Here is a 15,806-nt window from a genome sequence, read left to right as displayed (position 1 = left end):
GTCTTCCAGGCAGGACAGAAAAGGCCAGCTAAGGACACGAGTGCCCCCGCTCCTCCCCTCGTCTGGCTCTCCCTCCTCCTTCCATCTCAGCGCATCGCCCCCTCCTCAGAGAAGCTTTCCTGCCTCCACTGGCTAGGGAGGTCCCTTCCCAGCCCCCAGGGCCTTCTGCCTCTCATTCTGTTTGTTCCCTCTTTGTACTCACCATATTTACTCCAATTTACCTGTTTCCCACCCTAGACTGTAATCTTACTGCTTTTCCCCATTGCTGACGCGTCACACAGTGTTTGGCCAAAACGGAGGCTCAATTAATACTGATAGAATCTGTGAATGAGTAAAGGATAAGTGAAAGAACGAACAGACCAGAGCTTAAAAGGTCAATAGGGTTTAAAATTGGAGGAATCTAATGACCAGAATAAGCTAATGAGCGAAACAGAACCAGAGACATGGAAACAGGGGACAGGCTGGCGGCTGCCACAGGGAAGGGGATGGGGGCGAAGGGTGGAAAGAAGGGGAAGGGATTAGTCAAAGAGCATGTATGAATGACCCGTGTTCATGGACAGCGGTGTGGGGATGGACTGTGGGAGCCAGGGCTGGGGCGGGACAGAGCAGGGGGAAGGGGGAAACATTGGGACAACTGTAACAGAACAAACAAGAATAAAATTTAATAAAATAAAATTGGATAATAATTTGCAAAGCGTCTTTGAATTCATGTTATTACATAGACACGCATAAAATGAAGGCCTCTCCCTGCTTAATCTAGCAAAACTGACGCAGCAGACACAGCAAAGATGCACGGTCCCCCCCCCCAAGAGAAAGGGCAAATGACATCGGCTTCTTTGGTCACCTAGGGCTTTGCCTCAGCAGGGCTGGCAAATTTTTTCTGTGAAAGGCCAAAAAAGAAATACTTCTGGCTTCACAGGCCCTATGGTCTCCATCCTAACTCCTCACCTCTGCTTTTCCAGGGCGACAGCAGCCATAGACCCTACCTCAAGGAATGGGCGTGCTTGTGTTTCAATAAAACTTTATTTACATGAACAGATGGAGAGCTGGATTTGGGCTGCGAGCCCCAGATGGCCGACCCTGGACTCTAACACAGTTACACACTCACTAAACTGTCAAATGGCACCAATGCATGTCCCCCCTTGGTGAGGAGGGCAAGAGACATTCCCAGTCGACCACCTGTAAATTCAGAGCCACCAACATCGCAACCGCTTTACCAGAACCATAAATAATAGCGTTAATCCAATTCCTGAATAGAGAGTGCCAGAGTGAAAAAAGGCATTACCATATTAAGAGAAAAACAGAGCCAAAGAATTTCCTTCAATCAACTAAGTTCTTGAACCGGGGCCAGAGAACACACAGAAGGGCCCTGGTGTGGATGGTTTGGGGAACTGAAGCATTTTCACATTCCAGAGGGAATGCCATTGGAACAGCAGGGAGCCGGAGCGCGTCCTCCTCTGCCCCTAGACAGAGGCCGGACAGAGGAATGGGGCAGCCTCCCCTCCGCCGGCTGGGTTGGCGCTGCCTAATGAATCGTTGACTCCCGGCCCCCTAAAAATGGTAAAAATCAATACGGTAATGGAAACCCGGGAACATCTACAGGGTCTGTGGCATCTATAGCAAATATAATTGGCAGCTCTAAGTTCGCGGAGAGAAAAAAGGGAGATGACAATCTGAGACCAGCGCAGAGGGAGGGGGAAGGAATGCAATGTGGAAAAACACAATGAGAGGCTTGCTCCAGGCTCCGGGCTGCGGGCTGCGGGCTGGGGGCTGGGGGCTCCGGGCTGCGGGCTGCAGGCTGCAGGCTCCAGGCCATGGGCTCTGGGCTGCGGGCTGCGGGCTGCGGGCTGGGGGCTCCGGGCTGCGGGCGCTTTCCGAGGTGGAGCCAGGCTGGAACACGGGAAGCCATTCCAGAGCAGGCTCTCTGTTATCTGATGCGCTTTTGGATGAGTTGGGGCTTAGTCAGCGCCTTCTCACAATCAGGTTGCCTGAGGAGAGCCGGCTGGAGGGCTGGTGAGTCACGCCACTCTGTCTCAGCATCGTCCCCCCGGAAGGCCTGGGGGACCTGGACCCTCCTCCCTCAGACAGCGCAAGGCAGGTTCCCGCCCCCCAACCCCACCCCACACACAGAGCCACATTCAGAGGGAGAGGTCAGAGAAGGCAAGAGAGGGTCAGAGGGGCTGCTCCCCTGCCCCTGGGCCTGCGGGTGAAAGTCACCCGGCCCCCACCCCACCCCCTGGACCCCGGCTCTGAACCCACAACGATCAGCCCCGGCAGCCAGCTCAGCAGTAAAAGGACCCTCTGAAAACAAAGCCACCCCTGCCCACAGGTCTCACTTTTCAGCCACTTCAGACAGGTCTGTAGGTGGCACCTGGCCCAGAAGGTGGCCAGGGACAGACACAGGCCTGAGGTGTGAGGGGAAAAAAACCCACCTCAGAAGCCTCCACAAGGCTCCTTCCAAACACTTCCCCAGCGGCTGGCGTCAGGGAAGAGTGCCCACAGGAAGCCTCGCCACCTCGCCGGCAACTGGGGTCAGCGCAGGCCGCGAGCGGCTGCAGCCCCTGCGGAGCGGCTGTCGCCCAAAGCCCAGGCAGCCCTGGGGAGCTGAGGGGCACTGTCGGCGGCCGGGAGGGCCGTGTGGTGGGGGAGGGCAGTCGCAGGGGCAGGGGGCTTCTGCACCCCGCCTGGTGCCCCATCATCTCGTCTGAAAATCCATCGGAGAGCAGCTCCCGCTCGCTCACAGGGGCCCGGGTGCCTTCCCACCCCGCACCCACCCTCGCACCCACCCTCGCACTCACCCACCGAGGGGGGCGCGGGGTGGGATGGGGGGAGGGAGGCCTTGCTTCCTTCTGAGCAGAGGGTGCTGACCTTCACACTTGGGACGCTGCCTGCTCGGACCGCCTGGCAAGTGTGTCCCTCACTGCAGCAGCGAAGATGGACTTAAATCGGCAAGGAAATACGTCGACGGTGAGTTATGGCAAGGAGACGAGGAGGGATAAGTAAACAGTGAAAGGTGACTGTCTCCGGGGTCTGTGTCCCCACAGCGAATCGAGGGGCTGCGCAGGGCGGGCGAGGCCGGACCTGCGGGAGGTAAGCTCTCCTCGTGAGAGCAGAGGAAACGTCGGAAGGGTTGTGCACTGGCAGACAGGACAGGACCCGGATGTTGCAACCACCAAGCGGGGGGGATGCTCTTCTCCTGTGTGTTTGCTAATCAACACGGCTGGAAAACCAGCTGTAGCACAAGCCACTCTCCCCCCTTACCTTCTTCAATACATTCCCAGTGTTTCAGCTTCATACTCTGGCCTAAAGCAAGCAAATAGCTCTCTTTTACCTCCTTCCCCGCTCCTTCCCTTTCTCTCTCTCTCAACACTACAACGAGGGGGAAAAAAAGACCCACACAGACAAAATGCTGCTTTTGGATAAAAATTTAAAACGTTCTGCAAACACGGCCAGTGTCATGTTAAACACATTTGGAAGCAGTTTGTATCTGACGCTGAACTAGCTTGCCCTCAAAGCTGCTTCCTATTAAAATGTTTGTGTGCATGCTCTCCCCTCCTGCAGCCGGCTTCCCCCAAGCGCCGCCCCACTCACCCCACCTCAGGGAAAGGGGGCTCCAAACCGCAGGACGGAGGGGAAGCCTGCGGGGGACACCTCCTCCCCTGGCTCCGCAGGGTAGCAGACCTGGCAAGAGGGGCCTGCTGGCTCCGTGAGCCTCCTTCCAAAAGTTCTCCCCACTCACAGCTCAGCAGGGAGAGCGGGTGCACATGTGTCTCCTCAGCAAGGAGAAGCCAAAAAAAAAAAATATATATATATATATTAATATATATATATATATATATATATATATATATATAGTTATTTGGTCGCAAGCCCAGAATGTCTCTGGCAACCTCAAGCCCACAGGGGTTTACTGGGGATGTGAGGGGAACTCCAAGAATGGAAGAAAAGGCAGGCAAATCAAGCTCAGAAAGGGCCGGAACTTGGACGGTGCCGAGGGTCTCGGTCGCAGGGGCTGCGCCAGCTGCAACCACGTGGTGTTTGTGTGGGTGACAGCCAGCTGCTACTCCCAGGGAGGGTCTGCTTGGTCTCCTGGGTCATGGGCACCATGGCTGACGATCCCGCCAAGGAGGGAGGAGCAGACCCCAAAGGAAATGCTGGCCGCTGCTCCCAGAAGGGCGGCTGGTGGCGAGACACAATGACAACAGATGCCCGTGGTCATTTCCATCCCTGAAAGTGGGGGGAACACCCCTTCAAGGAAAGGGGAACCCTTCGAGTGGAATCACAATGCAGGAGGGAAGAAACGGGCCCAGGGGAGGAGCCGGCAAGGCAGCCACGAGGCCCGGTGGGTGGCAGGGCTGTCACGCGGGTTCACTGGGTCATTAGGAGTGGCCCTGGCAGGCTGGGCCATGGCCTCAGCTGGTACGCTCCGGTTGGAACCATGTTCAGCCCTCAAGCCCCACTTTTGTTGGTTCTGTTCTGCCTCCTCTGGATTTCCCTGCCCTCTTTCTTCTTTCCTGTCGCTACCGGGAGCGGCACACGGGAGACAAGTTCCCGCCCCGTCCACTGCCCGCACCTTATTAAATCGTGTGCTCGCCAAGGCGAGGGAGGCCTCATCCCAAGCCAGTCTCTGCACCCGTCCGTCCCGCAATAAATCACCCACATCAGCCCGCAGAAGGCGGGGGACAGAGCTGGAAGAGGTGTTTGCATTCTCCCCACTTCCAACTACTATCAGCAAAAAAGAAAAAGAGCACCTTAGTCTGTGGAAACCAGTCTCCTGTGTGGGTGTCTGCAATTTACTATCCTTTCATTTCCGCTTCCATTTCAAAAAGCCACAGTCGTTCACCTTTCAATTGTCAAGCCCTTTTGTCTCGGGCTAGAAACACATCTCCAACGGCGTGCTGCCGGCAGGAGGGCGAGGCTGCCGGGGCGGCAGGAGCCAGGTCGGAGTCGCCATGCAAAGCGGACTGCTGAGATCGCTCCTGTCCCGCCGGGACCTGCCGGGGACAACACAGGCGCACGCCACCCCAGCTCACTCCAAATCCGAACAGAATACCCCCCACCCCCCGCCAGAGCAGTCACGCGGGCCGCACCCACACATTCCAAACGCCGAACTGCTCAGCGAGGACAGCTCACAGGGCACCCAGGCCGGCGCCCTCCCTGCCCCGACTGCTGGCTGCCTCCCAAGGGCTCCGCAGAGCCCAACAGTCCTGGTGTGGGGCCCCAGGATGTGTGCTATTCTGGCCCGCCTCCATCCGGTGAGGCTACCACATCCTGGACACCTTCCTACAGCGTTCCTAAATGGGGATGAGCCAGCCTTCTTGTGGGCTATTTAAAATCTGACCGTCCCGTCGCACGAATGGCCATGGGCTTGGGCAACTGGGGTGCTGCAGCCTGGCTGACCTAGAAGGCTCTAACTCCACCGCCGCAGAGCAGCGTGGCCTCAGGCAGGTTACTTAAGCTTTCTGAGTCTCTGTTTCTTCCTCTACCAAATGGGACTAATACGACTGCCTTACAGATTAGGTGAAAGTAACAAAATAAAGGCATTACAGCTTATCCAATAGAAGTTATTGTGTTTATACGGTGACCAATAAACACATTTTGAAAGATGAGTTGTTCCTAGCAAGTCCCCAGTAACCGAACAGAAATAATAGACAATCGCAACCTAGCTACAGGCCAGTTAACGACGCCAGGCACAGCGCCTGCTTCTGCCCTGATGCTCAGTCAAAAACAGCCTGTGCAAGACCACACTGGCCGGGTAGTTACGTGGAGAGCTGGAAAAGGAGATGCTCCCGGCGCTGCATCTGGGATCTTGTCCCAGCCAGCAGAGAGATTCCAGCCCTCCCTGCATCCTCCTTCCTGACCCAGCCAGGAAAAGGCTGAGGGCGTGAAGAAACCAGAAAGTGCACCTCGCTGAGCACGTGCCACACAGCCCGCACACCTCCACAGTCAACCTACCAACAAGCGGGAATCGCTGGGATCTAGAAAGAACCGTGTTTAATTTCAGGTATGAAGGTTTTGCTGAACAAATCAACAGAGCAAAAACGCCTGCAGGGAAAATATTTACGTAAAAAGCAAACCACTTTTGAACACAGCATTTCCCAAATGGACTTCACAGTTTCGGCTGTGGAAAAGAAAGGAAAATAAAAGGTTCCGTACTCAGATACTCATAGTTTGGGGTGTACACTTTTCACAGAAGACTATATGCACATTAGCCTATTAAAAGCTTTGGGAAGTCCTGTAAGGAAGAAACCCACTTGCTTTGTTTTAATTCGAGGTCTCCTAAACTTTTCTAAGGATAGAGCATTGTTTTAAAAACATATGTAGTAACCCTGCAAAAACCCGATTTGGGAGGCCCGGTTTGTCTTCAAACCTAGAGCGCATGAATTTGTAACGGTGGTTGCCTCAGAGTGGAAGGGAGACTCAATTTTCACTGCTTATCTAACAATTTCTTTATAAACCTGTGGTTTTCCTTTATAAAAACGTACAGCACTACTCTTAAAACTCTCTGGTCTTACAGCCTTCTTACTGCAGGAGCCCCACGAGCCCGGCCCCCTCCCCGGGCCATGCTAGGCACCTCCTAATGCCGCCCTTTGGCCCGGGTTTGACTGGGTCAGCTCAGTGTCACTGCTGTCACCAGAGGAGAGGCCTCTCCAGGTTTAGCAAGCGTCCGCCAGCGCACCTGAGACCTCGGTTCTGCAGGCAGGGGACACGCTTACCTCGTAGTCAATTTTGATGAGGGCGATGTCCGCCTTCTCATCCACATCTTTGATTTTGGCTTCGTAGGTGGTGCCATTCTTCAGCTCAACTTTGACGCGGTGCTTGTTGGTCACCACGTGGGCGTTTGTCACAATCAGTCCATCTTCAGACACGATAAACCCAGACCCACTGGCCACCGGCACCTCCCTCTTGGAAAAAGGAAGCCTAGAACCCAGAAGAGCAACCAGTTAAACCTGAAACACCTGGAAATCCACTCTTCACCACACTGATGAATGGGTTCGCCCCTGGCAATACGCATCTAGCCACTGTTACTGTGCATCTGGGGTTTGGTCAACATTCAAAAAAGGAACATTGGGCTGACTTTCACATGCATCAAAAAAATTCCACTTAGAAAATGTTCTACGGGAATCTCTTCAGAGCCAGAGGTTCTTCAAACATCTGGAAGGGTCAAGAATGTAGATTTAAATAGTCAAACGAGAAAGCATCTTAAGGGAGAAACCTCATCTCCCCCTGGGAATAAATTCAGTGCTCTAACACTTTAAAGGGGCTCAAAAATAGCTTCGACGGTTCGCTACGGGCAGCACATATTGGCAGAAGCTTCAGAGGCTGCAGAAAAAGGAAGCCCCTCTTTACTTGCGAAACAATTCGATGTGAACGACGGCAGGAGCGATCTTCTCCACCACGTCGGCAATGAAGTTGTATTTATGGCGCAAGCTGTTGGGGTCTTCCTGCCCTGAGAACAAAAGCAAAGAGAAGACACTTAATCACACCATTCTCTGTACTGTGGCCACCTGCAGAAAGGCGTGGGTTAGGGGGCAAAACCTGAAGCGGGGTGAGGACAAGACCCCAGACCTGGGCTCAGTGGCAAAGGTCCTCTGGCTCTTGAGGAAATACCCACTCGGATAAGACAGCAACGTCTGTCAAAGGCGACCTCGTCACCTGGCTTGCTTTCTTCGGTAGTTTCACCAGGAAAATGTTGAACTTGGAGGCACCAGCAAATACCTGGACCTTCTCCCTGTTATTCCAAACTGGTCACCCCAGGGTCACCTTGACGTGGCACCGCCCCCGCCCAGGGCCCCGTGCCCCGCTCCCCCAGCACCACAAAGCAGCGGCCCTCCTCAGCACACCGCCACCGTCCCGCGGAGGCCGGAGGCCCTTTCCGACAGGATGCCCATCAGGTGTCATGGGTTTTAAAGATACTATGAGAAAGCGCTAAAAGGCACAGCTCCCACCGCTACCACGAGGCCGAGGGAGGCCACCGTGTGTCCCCAGAACAGTTTTCCACCGCGTCTTAACCATTCATTCCAACCCCGGGCTTCCCAGGCCGGAAGGCACAGGGGGCACCTCGATACCGCTTGGGAAAGGAGAGGGAGGGAAACCAAGGGACCACACTTCTCTATATAAAAATATACACCATAGCCCTGGCTGGCGTGGCTCAGTGGATTGAGCGCCAGCCTGCGAACCAAGGGGAGGCCAGTTCGATTCCCAGTCAGGGCGCATGTCTGGGTTGCAGGCCAGGTCGCCAGTGGGGGGGTGCATGGGAGGCAACCACACATTGATGTTTCCCTCCTTCTCTTTCTCCCTCCCTTCCCCTCTTGAAAAAGAAATAAAATCTTTAATTTATTAAAAATATACACACGTACACTATAATTAGTGAACCTCTACATGGTAGGCACTTTTGAAGCTACTTCCAGACAAAGCTGTTACACATCTCAATGTGGGGCTCCCAGCAAGGCCAAAGGTTAGTTTCCACCCAAAAGGTGCACATGCCTGATTAGAAGTGAGCTCCTGGGGACTCGGGGTCCCAGGACACTCATTTTGCTGGCTCAGGTGGTGGCAGAGGCAGCGTGGCCTGGCCCATTCCTCTGGCCCCCAGTCCTGGCCCCCGGCTGATATTCCTCCACTAGTCTCTCTCTCTCTGCTCAAAGAGGATGGAGGGGCTCGAGGCTGGTGTGCAGCCGAGAGCCACACGCTTCCCTTCCTCTCTCCTCACCCCCACCTGGCCCGCCGGCCCAGCCCAGCGCTGCACGAAGCTCGCTCCAGGAACCTGCGACCGCTTGGCCCTGCACGGAACCTGGCAGGAAGCTTTCAGAAACCTTTATAGCAATTTCACAGAGGAATGTGAGGCTTGTTGTAGCGGAGAACTTTACACTGGGACTTGTATTTTGTCTTTTATTGCTCTTTGGTAGTAACTCACTTTTAGCACATTGTTCCTTGACTCATAATGGATAGGAGATAAAAGGGAAGAAAAGAGGCCTGTCCCTTCGCCGCAGATGGTCCCAGAAGCTCTGGCTTCTGCCCCTCGCCACCCGCATGCATCCTTACCGCTCACCCAGCAGGATTCGCAACACGAGCCTGAAGGTTAGCAGCACACCCCGGGCCACAAAACCAGCCGTCCCTTACCAAAGGGCCTGCGAGTCCCCAACACACGCACACACACGCTCGCTCACACGCGCCCGCACCCACTCACACACTCCCACTCATAAGCATGCACACACATACATACCCTTACATGTACACATAGAAACACATCCACACATGTACCTACATACTCAAACACACAGACACACACGCTCCTACATATACATACTCAGGCTCACATGCTCATCCACGCAGACCTATACTCACACACATATGCTAGTAAACGCATACGTTCCCACACCTACACTCATATACGCACGCTCGTATACTCACAGGCACGCATGCCTCCCTCCCTGCCGGGGCACAGCCCCCCCGCCCCCCGCCTCCGCCCAGGCCGCCAGTGTCCTCTGTGGTCCTCGGCATCGCACAGCCACACGCTGCCCGCCCGCAGAGGCTGTTTCCTCGGTCCCCGCCACGGCTGCGCGTCCCGACCAGGGACCTCCGTGACGCGACCCAACAGCCCCGGCGCCGGGAACCCGTGGGGACCGGCCCACCTCTCCCAAGCTTCCACCTGAGCGGGTGAGACCTGGATGAACAGGGGCCCGCTCAGCCCTGGCCCCCAGGCTCCGGCCGCCTCGTTTCGGGGCCGGCGCCGGCCCTCTCCGCAGGGCGTGGTTTCCCAAGGCGCAGAAAGTCTCTGCGACTTCTAGGCAAGATAAACTAATTCAGTGACGTCATGGTAGCATCGCTTTATTAGTGTTGTGTACAGTCCTTGGACACGCTACCTTATCTTTATTTTTCCTGTCATCCTGTGGAATTGGAAAATCAGACATTGCTCCCATATTATTATATTTAGGGAAACCAAGGCTCACAGACTTTAAGTGACTTCCCCAGAGACACTAAATGTTCTTAATAGAGGGTATAAATAATGGGAAGATCTGAGCAAATCCACGATTTTTAAAATTTAATACCAGTCCCCTGAGGATCTGTTGTCTTCCTCGGTTTCCAGGTAGTTGTCGTTCATCGGTGCATCTCCCCGACTGCTCCAATGGGAGACACAAATGAGGGGAGAGAAACATTCCTTCCCACCCCAGGACCTGGGGAACATTCCAGACACACCTATAAACACACCCTCTGGGCTTCCTAGGACAGGCCAAGGCAGGTTTGACTCCAACCAGACCAGCGGCCCCCAGGGAAGCGTGGGTCTGAGACCCTTGTGAGAAGGACAATTATTAGAGTCTTGCCACTCAGGACCATTGAGTCATTTCCTCTTTCTGATCTCCAACTAAGCATGGGAGAATTTGCCCACATCAGCAGTGACCGTAAACATGGGTTTTTCCAGCTAACGTGAGAACTAGCTGCGTTCTCACAGATAAGAGAAGGCGGCTCGAGGGCCTGCCCCACTGGCGGGGGCAGCGGCCTGCACCCTCGGAGGCTGGGTTCCGTCCTCCATCTGTCGGGTGGTCTCCATTTCCCCGTCTGTACAATGGGGCCAAGTGCCTCCAGAGGGAGCTGCGCAATCTACTGCAGCTCCCGCATACTGCGATCCAGTCCCTCTCTCCCCCGTTGCCCCAAAATGCCACAGCAAGACAAGAGCTTGTGGGACTTGACATTGGGCACGGGACCCTCCAGGTTCTGCAGATGAACAAACAAAAAGGGGCAGCAGCGGGAGCCCAGGCCACACTGGGAAGCCCGACTGCCAAGCCTCCGCGGCGCAGCTTAGACGGAAAACCCGCCCGTGACCTCCATTCCCATCACGCGACGGGCCCGCGTCAACGGGAAAGTCGAGCTGAGCAGAAACGACTGAACATAAGGAGCATCGGCTAATTGTTCCCAGATGGGCAAACTGTCAAACTGAAGGGGAAGTGCTTGTCTTCTCCAAATGCGATTTCAGAATGAGGAAGAAAAGCATCTTGAAGAGCAGCCTGGCTCGGGGGCGCATCCTGCTCCAGACCCTTGAACGCTTGTCCATCAGACCAGAGCAGAAGCTGTGCTGCCTCGTGGCCCTTGGAAACCCTGGCTGACCCCACGGCTCGGGTCTCTCCTGCCAGTCAACCGTCCCCCTTCCAGCAGGGTCAGCTGAGGTGAATCCCAGAGACGGGCCCAGGCTGGTCCTGCCACACCCGCTCTCTGCGTGACGCAGACGGATGGCCTGTGGGTCACTCAGCCCGGGGAGAGTGGGTCAGCGCACAGGCTCTGGTCTCCAGGCACAGTCCTTACCTGCTCTGTGACCTTAGATAGGTCACCTAAGTGCTTCACATAACATGGGATCATAAAACCTCCCTCAGTGTGTTTTGGAGGCTGATTTTACGAGCTACTGTACGTGAAGGGTTTGACCAACTCATGCCATGCAGTTGAAAAACGTTTCTTTATAAAAGAGTGGGTCAACGTGCCGCTCAGCAGGCAGCTCTGGACAGGTGTGAGCGCCACATACCACTGAGGGGAGAGGTAAAGATGTCCGGAGAACCCCTCCCTCACCTCAGCAAACGCGTGCAGACCCTGGAGGCTCCTCCGAACAGGGCCATCGCAGCCAGCCACGCAGAGGCAGAGACCAAGGGGGAGCCCTTGGGAGCAGTCTCCCGGGTTTGACAGGTACCTCTGTGCCCCAGCTTACAGAGAGCACCCCGCAGCCCATGCCGAAGGAGGACACGGAGCCGGGTCAGCAGCGCAGTCTGAACTGAAGCCCAGGTGCACTTCCAGACTCCCAGGGGGCAGCCAACCTGCCGAAGAAGACAACTGGAACTCCCTCTAAGAAGTGAGGGCCTTGTTTACTCAGGCCAGAACTGAGGTGGCAGAGGTGATGAGGACGGGGAACCTGGGGCAGGTCCTTCCAACAGCTCTGTGATTGTGCAAAAAGCGAGAGGTGGCGAGCATTCAGTAATGGCCTGCTGTTTACAGAAAGCTGGCAATTCAGGGTTCAGAAAAGTAAAAGTATGGTATTTTGTACACTCCTGGTTCATGAAAAAAAGAGAAAAGGAAAAAATGACCAACGTTGGGACTCTAAGTGGGAGCATCACTACGGTTCCTATAGATGGAGAGGGTTTGATGAGGGAATGCCATAAATAAATTTATGCACGTAAATTCCACAGCTAAAATGGACAGATTTCTTTAAAAGATGTAATTTACCACAGCTTGCTCAAGGAGATACATTTATCCTAAATAATCCTGTATCTATCAAAGAAATTGTATTTGTAGTTAAAAACCTTCTCACAAAGAAAACTTCAGGCCCATATGGCTTCATTGGTGAATTCTACCAAACATTTAAGGAAAAAGCAATACTAACAGTTCACAAACTTTTCCCAAAAACAGGACGGGGGAAACACAGCCCAGCTTAGAGGGACTCGGCATTACCCTAAGACAAAAACCAGGCAAAAGACATAAGAAAACTACACACTAACATCCAGCACAGAGACCAAATATCCTTAAGTTTTTTAGCAAACAGAATTCAGTAATATAATAAAAAGAATAAAAGATCATGACCAGGTGGGGTTTATCTCAGAAAAAGTTAAATAAGGTTGGTTTAACATATGAAAACCGAGCAATGGAATTCACAATATTAACATACCGTCTATGGCAAACGTAGGTTTACAGTTATGAGTACACGAAACACAGTTTATTCTCATATTATTATTTATTATTTTCTTATTTTCCATATGAACAACTGTAAACCTACTTTTGCCCCACCCTATACTAAAAGGAAAATCCAAATAATCATCTCAATAAATGCAAAAAAAAAAAAAATCAGACAAAATTGGACACCAACTCATGATTAAAAACACAGTCAGCAAACTATAAACAGAAGAGAATTTTCTCAGCCAGATAAAAGGGATCAATAAAAAACTAATGTGGTACTTCCGTGTGAAAGGCTGAATGCTTCCTCCCTAAAACAGGAACAAGGCAAGCACCCAACCTTACCACTTCTGTTCAACACTTTTACAAGTCCTAGACAGCACAATTAGGCTGCAAAGAGAGATTAAAGGCATAGAAAGTGGAAAGGAGACTACAAAACTGTCTTTATTTGCCAATAACACAAGGGTCCATATAGGAAAAGCTTAGGAATACATAAATATACTACCTAGAATAAATTACTTTATCAATGTCACAGAAAAACAGGTCAATATACACAGTCCATTGTATTTCTATGTATAAGCTATAAAAATAATTGAAAACTGAAATTTTAAAAATATCAGTTATAATAGCATCAAAAATATTAAATACGTAGGGAAATAGTTATCAAAATATGTACAAGACCTAAAACACTGAAAGCTACAAAACACTGGTAAAATAAACTAAAGAAGATCTAAATAAATAAAAAGAGATACCATACTCATGGGTCAGAAGTTCCTCTAGAGTGAAGCTATCGAGTCTTCCAAAATTGGTTATAGGTTCAATATGCTCCCAATGGAAATTCCAGCAGGACTTTTTATAGAAATTGATTAGTTATTTCTAAAATGTACGCAGAAAGCAAAGAACCTAGGATTTCCAAAACAATTCTCAGAAAGAGAAAACTGAATAACATACTATGTGATTTTATTTTAAACAGAGAACGTCTGAATAACTAGGATTAATAAAATAATGAGTCACAGTATTTAGACAGCGCTTTCCATTTACCTAATAAATATTTATCATTACTGGCTTTAAACACAACAAATGACCCATTAAGAGTAGCCAACATTTCCTATAATTTTATGAGTTTTTAAACTGGCAGAATTCCATCCAAAGATAATAAATGATTCAGTTTTCCTCTTAACCAACTACCAGCCCCACACACAACGCCACAGGCTGCCTTGGAGCCCCGCGTCCCTGGAGTTTCACAGGCGACACTTCTTAACGACTTTCGACAGTTTCCTTAACGGAGGAAAGAGAGACACCCACACTGTGTTGATAAATTTCCACAATTATTATCAAAATTAGGATCACAGGCCCTTCCATTCTCAAGTGTTTACTGAGAAGAAACAGGCCCTGCGTTAAGCACGTGATACCCGCGGTCACGTCGCAGGAAAGCCGCTGCAGTGAAAACGAACATCACAATGAGGGGACGTGAATCAAAGATTTAGCACAAAATTGGACATGTGCTTGAAATACGCATCAAACTGTGTGCATCTCTCATCTCTGAGGCAAAAAGGTCAGGGAAGGATCAGGTGAGAGGCGGGACGAAGAGAGAAGCATGTCTTTGCGGTCCCAGTGCCTTGGTTCTCAAACTCTGCCCTGAGGCACCCCGGGGCACCACAGCAAGCTCCCAGGTATTTCAAGTTTCCTGGGGAAATCCAGTGATACTCGATATCTTGGACACCTTGAGAAGTAGCTCTAAAGAGGTCATTCCGTTTCAAGATCAGATCTCACTACAGTCCTCTCGATGATTCTGTATCTTGGGAGTCTGGATTTCTGGTGGTCAATGCGAAAAAAAGCAAGTCCAAAATCGATGTTGAGGCGGAAATGGGGGTGACAGTGTCCAATGTGATTCCAAGACCTGCGAGGCTGTATGGCGCCAGCAGGTGCACACACCCTATCCGCTCCTCATTGCAGTTATCGCATGATGAAATTAAAATACCTTAAAAAATGGTTTTTTTCAAATGATCACTATGACCTACGTTGTAAGGACACAAATACTTGCTAAGTTGTGGGGACCTAATTACTTGATAAATGGAACTGTGAAGTATTTCTCTGGGACTAGAGAACCTCATGGCTCTGATTCCCACCGCACCCCTCCTCGCTCCCAGGACTCAGCGCGCACTCTCCGCTCCTGCCAAGCTCTCCCCAGGCCTCCCGAACGCCGTGTGCCAGCTGCGCCTTGCAGCGCATGCCCACTCCCCGCCTGCCTGTTATCACACCAACAAGAAGAGTAAGAGTTCTCATTTACTGAGCGTCTGCTGTGTGTCCAGCACAACGCGAGGCACTGAGTAAACGTTATCTCTCATGACCCCTGCAAGCCTGCACAGTGCCGCAGTCCTCAGTCTACAGACAAACGGAGGAGCAGAGAAGCAGGCACGCTGCTCACAGCCTCGGGGCCAGCAAGCGGCAGCGGCGGGAGGCTAGCCGGCTGCCCAGCTGGATTCTCTGCTCTGCATCTGTGACCTTGCTTCCAGGTCCCAGTCCTTTCCCCCCAGCCTCCGGCCCCCCACAGCCCCTGCGGTTGCGAACAGCTTCCCACTTCCGGGCCTGAGAACGCAGGGCCAGGACCCAGGACTAACAACACAACCTTCGCTTCCAGCAACAACAATAGCACAATCCAGTTTCTCAGCGGAGTTGATAAGTAGAGCTAATTTAGAAGACAGAACGCAGTGTATTCGAGGGAAAAGAAATGAATCCTCCTTTATTCAGAAGGAACAGCATGTTCCCAAAATTCAAATCAGCTTCCACAGCAGGCTGATCAAATCAGTGGCATTTTAATGCACTGTCCTACATTCGGGGCTGACTAGAAAATTTGCAGAGCCCAATGCAAAATGAAAATGTGGGGGTCCCTTGTTTCAAAATTATTAAGAATTTTCCAAGATGGTCACAGCAGAGGCTCAAGCATGACCATCTGCACACAGGTGGCCCACCCACAACACCAGCCCTGCCTGTGTTCCCATGCGTTTGATCTAAAACCCAACGTGCAGGTGAAGTACAGAGAAGCATCACACCTGGCCGGGAGCTGATGGCAACGCTGCCGGGAGCTGGCCGAGCCCAGGAGCCCAAGGGCAGCCCCCAGGGGCTGACAGCGCCCCCTGTGTGCAGGGAGGCAGGCG

General features: G+C 52.3%; 1 protein-coding gene across 1 annotated transcript in view; it reads right to left on the bottom strand.

Annotated features, from left to right (window-relative positions):
- HTRA1 (HtrA serine peptidase 1) overlaps positions 1-15,806 on the bottom strand; it is a 46,643-nt gene that overhangs the window by 16,542 nt on the left and 14,295 nt on the right. The window contains exons 2-3 of the mRNA XM_054581645.1: positions 7,351-7,450; positions 6,717-6,921 (exon numbers count right to left, since the gene is read on the bottom strand). Coding sequence (XP_054437620.1) covers positions 6,717-6,921; positions 7,351-7,450 — 305 coding nt within the window. The remainder of the gene's footprint in view (positions 1-6,716; positions 6,922-7,350; positions 7,451-15,806) is intronic.

Source organism: Pteronotus mesoamericanus, unplaced genomic scaffold, assembly GCF_021234165.1.
Source record: "Pteronotus mesoamericanus isolate MK-2021 breed Mesoamerican mustached bat unplaced genomic scaffold, CSHL_Meso_final contig_657, whole genome shotgun sequence".
NCBI lineage: Eukaryota > Metazoa > Chordata > Mammalia > Chiroptera > Mormoopidae > Pteronotus > Pteronotus mesoamericanus.
This window is presented reverse-complemented; position numbering and strand designations above follow the sequence as displayed.